The sequence below is a fragment of the Verticillium alfalfae genome, genomic scaffold, assembly GCF_000150825.1.
Source record: "Verticillium alfalfae VaMs.102 supercont1.8 genomic scaffold, whole genome shotgun sequence".
NCBI lineage: Eukaryota > Fungi > Ascomycota > Sordariomycetes > Glomerellales > Plectosphaerellaceae > Verticillium > Verticillium alfalfae.
The window spans coordinates 475,490-482,312 of record NW_003315031.1 but is presented as its reverse complement, the minus strand read 5'-3'; the positions used below and the strand labels follow the sequence as shown (position 1 = coordinate 482,312).

Below are 6,823 nucleotides of genomic sequence, written 5' to 3'. Positions count from 1 at the left end.
GCTTCCTTCCTCGGGGCGCTCCGATTGAACGTGGGTAAGCACATGAACAGCCGAAAAGGAAGTTCCTGGAACTTCAATACATGTCACGCAGGTGCCATCTCGAGAGTCACGAGCCAACGAACGAGCATAGACCACAACCTTCAGCCAAAGCCTGCACTCAACCTGCAGCGAGCTCAGCTTTGTCACCGCCGAACTCCGAATCGCAGCTGCCGAAGATTCGCACTACGCAAGAAAAGAGGCGCGGGGGCGATCGCTGGATTGGGAAGGTGAGTGCTCTCAGCTGCCGGAGCTACTGGAGGGGAGTGATCTACGTTGAGCCAATCTTGCATGGCCTGGGGGAAAGCAGATGCCGAATCAGGGTCCCATCCCCCGGCGCTTGAACCAGTCCACGCTACCCCGTGAAACGACCAAGCAATTCTTCCCAGCGATCCAGCGACCTTCCATCATTCCAGTCGCGGCCTGACTACTCGCTGTGTGTAAGCGCCGGCGGCCCCTCCGATCGACGTGCTTGCTAGCCTAAAATCACGACATGGCTGTCGTGGCGCAGGTGGCCTCTCCAGGAAGCTGGGGAGAGAGGGGGCGATTGTCGCGCGTTATCAAGCTGCTCGACTCGGGGAGAGGGGCAAGTAATGCGACCTGCCGTTTCTGACAGGTTGAGCGACCTGATCATCGACGCGAGGGTAGGGTGAGCGCTTTTGTTGTGCCCATGAGGGGTTCGGTGATTGGGGAGCACGAATAAGTCATTGGCGATCACAAGATTGACAATCTAGCCGGCAAGCTACATAAGAGAAGTCGGGTTCGTCGCCATGAAGGAGATGAAGCCTAGGCAGTCAGTCCACACTTCACTCTTCACGGATCCCTCCAGTTCGAGTTGTACGACGCAAACATGAAGTTCCAGACCACCCTCGGCCTCTTGGCCGCTCTCGCCACGTCCGTCATTGCTGAGGAGAAGGTTCACTACGACGGTTACAAGGTCTTCCGCATTGAGGCTCACGATGATGTTGCCGACATCCACAAGCAGCTCGAGGGCCTCACCACCACCTCTGTTGGCTGTGGTGGCGAGACCGACCACGTCGAGATTGCCATCGCCCCTGAGGATCTCGAGGCCTTCGCTGCCCTGGGCCTCGACGCTAAGGTTATCAACGAGGATCTTGGTGAGGCACTCGCTGAGGAGGGTCCCGTTTCCGAGTTCTACGGCGGTAAGTCACTTGATGCTGATCACAAAAGAATTTCCGCTCACGCATCACCAGACGAGAGCACCATCGAGGCCCGCCAGGCCGGTCTTCCCGCCGCGTCGTGGTTCACGGCATACCGCCCCTGGGCTGAGCACGCCACCTTCTTCAACCAGATTCAGGCTGCTCTCCCCTCCAACTCGGAGATCTTTAATGTCGGCCAGTCCTTCCAGGGCCGCACCATCTACGGCATCCACCTCTGGGGCCCCAACGGCAAGGGATCGCGCCCTGCCATTGTCTTCCACGGCACTGTCCACGCTCGCGAGTGGATTTCTGCCCCCGTAAGTTTCCTTCGCCCAAAAGTGCCAGATTCAGCTGCTGATACGGTTGCCAGGTCGTCGAGTACATCACTCGTGAGCTTGCTGCTGGCTACCTTAACAACGATGCTTCCGTCCGTGCTTGGTTCGGCAAGTATGACTTCTACTTCATCCCCTTCGTGAACCCCGACGGTATGTAACCATCTACTTCAGCCCTTGAAACTCGCCATATCCTGGACTATAAATTGATGAAATCGCAGGCTTCGTCTACACCCAGTCCACCAACCGTCTCTGGCGCAAGAACCGTCAGACTCGCTCTGGCACCAGCTGCGTCGGCACCGATGGCAACCGCAACTGGAACTTCAACTGGGGCCTCACTGGCGGTGCCTCCACCAACCCCTGCGACGAGACCTACAAGGGCCTTGCTGCTGGTGACGCTCCCGAGATTCGCGCTCTTCAGACCTTCACCCAGGGCCTCCGCACTCGCGGCGTGAAGCTCTTCATCGACTGGCACAGCTACGGCCAGTACATCCTCCTCCCTTACGGCTACAGCTGCAGTGCCCGCGCTCCCAACCACTCAACCCAGATGTCCGTTGCCGGCGGCTTCTCCAACGCCATCCGCGCAGTCTCCGGCACCAGCTTCACCTACGGTCCCAGTTGCTCCACTCTCTACGCCACCACCGGAAGCTCCCCCGATTACCACAGCGGCGCCATCAACGCCGAGTTCTCCTGGACCGTCGAGCTCCGCCCTGGCCCCAACGCCTCCAACGGCTTCGTTCTGCCCGCCGGCCAGATCGCCGCCAGCGGTGCCGAGCAGTGGGCTGGTATCAGGTACGTCCTGAACACCATCTAAGCGGCCCATGACCGCGAGGGTGCGGGTTTATGATGCCTGTATTCAGAAGAGTCTGGTATTAATTGCCTCCCCTATTGTTTTCATGTTCTATGAGCGAATTGCCAAGATGAGAACAAATGAACAAAATTGAAATACCCATCTAAAGATTACCTCCTATTACTCGTGTCATCTCGTGACTCATGACCACTGACTGCTCAAACCGACGCAGCAGCTTGTGTTTCCATCTTCTTCTTGACCATGAGCAGAACGCCTGAGATGCCTCCCATGATGAACTCTTTACCAGGATCCACACCGGCTTCGTGCAGCAACTTCTCGATGGTCCTCCTCATGATCCTCACTACGTCCTTTTCACCCACAGCCTCGGGATGTGCCTCTCGCCATCGCGTCACAGGGCTCATGGTGCCGGCCGCCATCTCCAGCATATCGAGCGTCATGGCGTCCTTGCCCTGGAAGAACCCGCCAGCCGCGTCCGTCGCGTCAGACAGGTTCCACTGCTGCCGGTAAAACGACTCCCGGTCGAACCCGTCCACCAGCTCAGCGACTGTCCAAGGCAGCGGCAGGTCGACGTACAGGCCCTGGCCCACGAGGTTTCCCTTCTCCATGTACGGCCGCAGATGCTCCTCCTTGAGATCGGCGATGGCCTGTTGAATGGCGAGCGCGTTGGGCATGTCGCGATGGATGACGATGGAGCTGCCCGTCCAAAAGGCGACCGTGCCACCGGGCCGCAGCGCGCGGACGGCGCGCGCCCAGAATCGGTCCATGTCGAACCAGTGCGCGGCCGTCGCGGCGGCGATGAGGTCGACGCTGCCGTCGGCAACGGGCGGGGTGAGATCGGAGCCGAGATCTTCGGCAGATCCGACCTCGAAGCGCACGGGTGTGTCGATGGAGGTGGTGCCCCCAATGTCGCGGGCCGTAGCGATCATCCCGGCGGAAGGATCGAGGCCGAGAGCGTTCTCGAAGTAGGGTGAAAGCTCGCGGGTCGCGGTGCCGGGGCCACAGCCAAGATCGACGAGGGAATGCAGGAGGCCATTGGAATTGAGGTGGTGCTGCAGGATGAGCTTGTAGAGGGCCGGATGGTACCCGCGGCGGTTCCGGGCGTAGGCGGCGCCCTGCTCGGCGGTGTAGGCTCGGAACGTCTTCTCAGAGGTGTCAGCAGCTTCCCGCGCGGTGTTTGGCGCAGCGTCAGCCATGTTGGTGATGAGAATGTGGTGTTGCACTACGAGTCATGCGCTGGGCCGAAGCCTAACAGTGTCGTTTTGTCCTAGGCTGGTCGTGTCACGATGCCTGAAGCTTAAGCCGCTGGTAGATGAAGAGAATAAATGGTCGATATGGTGTCCAAGTACACAGTCGTTGAAGAACCCCGCTCCAAGGCTTTTTCCAAAGAGAGACTACGTAAGCCGTCATGCGCTCGATCAATGGCTGTGCCGCGATCGTCACAAACCCCCAAGGTCCAGCGCGAGTCTCGCCTCTGTTAAAGAATTCATTCTTTATGGCAATGCTCCATTGATTAGCGAGTCTAGTCCTTCTTTTACCGTCTTCGGATGCTTGACGGGGTGGTACTGGAGTGGAAACGATGGGCTCATATTTCGCGCAATAACTTAATCAACCTCGGGACTGAGAGGAGAAGCACCAATTAATCAGGAGGTATCAGAGCGATTCCGGTGTCTACAGTTCTTCCGGAAGTTTTAGAAACGGTGAACGAATATCCGTCTACGATTTATTATGAATTTCAACACATCACGGACTCCCAACATTTAGATGAGCTAGATGTAAGCGACGGCTGTGCTGTCCGAAGAAACACAGAGCCATCTTTCAACATGTGGTCGGGAATCTCAGCCCGACGAAACTGCCATGTCGATATGCGCCAGTCGGAGTCGAAACATGCGTCCAAACCTTCGAGTTTTGCTCCCACGACGGGTACAGTTCACCTTATGTGGAGCAGAAACCCCACGATTAGCTCAAGTGATGTCATGGAAAAAGCCCGTTTCAACGGCCTCGGCCCACCTACGAATTAGGCGGAGGCAGAAAGTTGACATTTCTGCCCTGCCATGACTCCTGCAGGTTTCCACGTGCGAGCGGCTCATCTTGACAACTTGATGCCGCCACAGCGTTCCTCTGAGCTCCTCTTCGCTTCAACTACAGTGCCAAGCAGCGTCATCGTACCTGAAACTCTTTACTTAATCCGGGCGATCTGGATGGTCCGATAGGCCGCGTGGTTCTGGTGGATTTTGACGCGAGACGCAAAGATTGTAATTTTACTAGAACAAAATTCTTTACTCCAGCGTGTTCGGTACTCAGGCGACTTAGAGGTTGCTGCCAAAAGCAGATTCTGCAGGTGCTGGGGTGTAATTGAATGGTATTGTTCTGAGGCACGTCTATTGAATCTATAAATGCATGCATCTTTGTGCCGCGAGTTTTGAAAAACGTTGCACCCATGCCAGTTGAGCGCTTCTACCATCTCCTTGCTCCATATGGCATGTGCTGCGATTCAGATTCATGTTCTTTGTAGCTCTTGAATTCTCGTTCACCAAATAGATCATCAGCTATCGTCCATGCGAACACAGATGAACATCTCGACGGGATCTAAACACCGCGCGAAGCGAATAACACAAGTTCATCAAACCGCAAGTATACCTTCTTCCAATCTCTTCGAGACAACGAGTCTCCACACCCATGTCTTGTATCCTGCCACCTGGGCATCGCGCGTATTAGAGCGAGTCCCGAAAAGATGTCACGGCTCAATAACCACCCCTCGTAATCATCTCCACTAACGGGCAAGGTCTTCGGAATTCAAAGCCATCTATCTCATACAAAAGAGTGTCAAGGCTACGCTAAACTCCCCTCCGTCACGCGTAACCGGTGCCATCGCCGCTGCCCTCAAGATCCCTTGAACCGACTTCCAAGGCGTCATTGTGGGCAGAACGGGCTGGCACTTTGGCCAGCCAAGACACCAAAGCCAGCATGGCGGGCTTTTTATGAGTGTTGCCAAACTACGACATGCACCAAAACTCCACTGCAGACCAAGGTTCTATGTTCAACCTCGAGTCATGAGGCCCCGAAGCCAGCCCTGCAACACTGGCTCCCAAGACAGATTTGGACGCCTTGTTGGCCTGTTGGCTCGCCGCTCCAGGCGAGGTCCAGTTTAAGGTTCCCACATCCATCGGTCTTACAGTGGGCCGCCAGCATCAATATCCTGGATCATGGGGGCCGTCAGAACGCCAACTGGGGTGTCCACAGGTTGGATTCAGGCAGAGTGCCCCGAAAGAGTGGTTCATTCCACCGAAAGGCGCCAGGGAGGCAAGTAACCTTAAATCTTGGCGGCCAAGCCAGCCGCCCAAGTGCCGTCTAATAAGATCCTGATGCGGTGTGGCCAGCCAAGCACTCGCCTACCCAAACGGCCCACAACCCGCACCCCTGAAAGGTTTTTCCAGCGGGCCAAGAGGACGCTGATGGTGGTGGGATGGCTCGGGTTTCCACATACGGCAAGGCCGAAGACGACTTTTCGATGGCCGACCCGTCAGCATCCCGAACGACTCTGAATTCTTATTACTCGAGGCGCGTTTAGGTCAGCCTCGCATCTTGGTTTCGTCGAATCGTGATGGCCAACTAGCGCAAGGAGCATGGCATTGGCACACGTCACTCTGGTTCTCGCGACCGGCGAGAATGAGGGTCAGCGTTGCATCTTGGCCAGCAGAACAGCGGACCTGCGCACCTCGTGCGCGATGCACGAATGGAAGAAAAGGATGGGGACCAAGAAGTCTTGGGAACCGCGAGATCAACACTCGTGGTATATATACGACTGTTGCGCCGCGTTGAGAGTGGCATGCTTTCCCCGTGTTTCCACCCCCAGACAACCCAAGAACCGTCATTGCCACGACATTCACCATGTCTGAAAAGTCGGACAGAGCGGATACTATCAACAACCACCAGGGGACGGTGGATAGCACCCCGAAGAGTGGATTCAGTCGATTCTGCAGTAAGATGGGCGATCTGCCACAATGGAAGGTCAACGGAAAGCTTCTGCGCGGTGCCGCCTTGAACTGGGGCATCGGTGTCATCGCCTCCTGCGGCTTTGTGAGTGTGCCTACATTGCTTCGGAGACGAAGCTCTGCTAACATGGTGAAAGCTCATGTTCGGCTATGACCAAGGCGTTCTGTCCGGGCTCCTCACCCTCGACGACTTTCAGAAGAACCAAGCCTTGATGACTCCCCTCGACGCCTCGAACCCTCTTTGCTGGAACGATGATGGCTCACGCGACGAACGCTACTGCCACGGTGACGCCAACACCCAAGCCGCCGGCGTTGCCATGTATCAGATTGGTTGCTTTCTAGGCGCTGTCCTCATCCTCTTCTATGGCGAGAGCTGGGGCCGCCGGTCGTCGACCTTCTGGGGCTCCCTTATCATGATTATTGGTGGAATCATGCAGGCTGCGTCTTTAGAATATGGGCTGTTCGTCAGTGGCCGCGTTATTGGTGGGTGGG

At 56.5% G+C, this 6,823-nt stretch overlaps 3 protein-coding genes across 3 annotated transcripts in view; 2 read left to right on the top strand and 1 right to left on the bottom strand.

Annotated features, from left to right (window-relative positions):
• Positions 1-886: 886 nt before the first annotated feature.
• VDBG_06575 (zinc carboxypeptidase A) lies at positions 887-2,342 on the top strand (the record flags this gene model as incomplete). The annotated part of the gene is made up of 4 exons (XM_003002967.1): positions 887-1,199; positions 1,251-1,513; positions 1,567-1,681; positions 1,750-2,342. The coding sequence occupies 4 exons, from the start codon at positions 887-889 to the stop codon at positions 2,340-2,342; spliced, it is 1,284 nt and encodes a 427-aa protein (XP_003003013.1).
• Positions 2,343-2,536: 194 nt separating this feature from the next.
• Positions 2,537-3,532, bottom strand: VDBG_06574 (methyltransferase; the record flags this gene model as incomplete). Its single annotated transcript, XM_003002966.1, has 1 exon — positions 2,537-3,532. The coding sequence occupies one exon, from the start codon at positions 3,530-3,532 to the stop codon at positions 2,537-2,539; it is 996 nt and encodes a 331-aa protein (XP_003003012.1).
• Positions 3,533-6,227: 2,695 nt separating this feature from the next.
• The window catches only part of VDBG_06573 (sugar transporter STL1), a gene marked incomplete at both ends in the record, with an annotated part of 1,988 nt that continues 1,392 nt past the window's right edge, over positions 6,228-6,823 (top strand). The window contains 2 exons of the mRNA XM_003002965.1: positions 6,228-6,416; positions 6,469-6,814. Of these exons, the coding sequence (XP_003003011.1) occupies positions 6,228-6,416; positions 6,469-6,814 (535 nt within the window). The remainder of the gene's footprint in view (positions 6,417-6,468; positions 6,815-6,823) is intronic.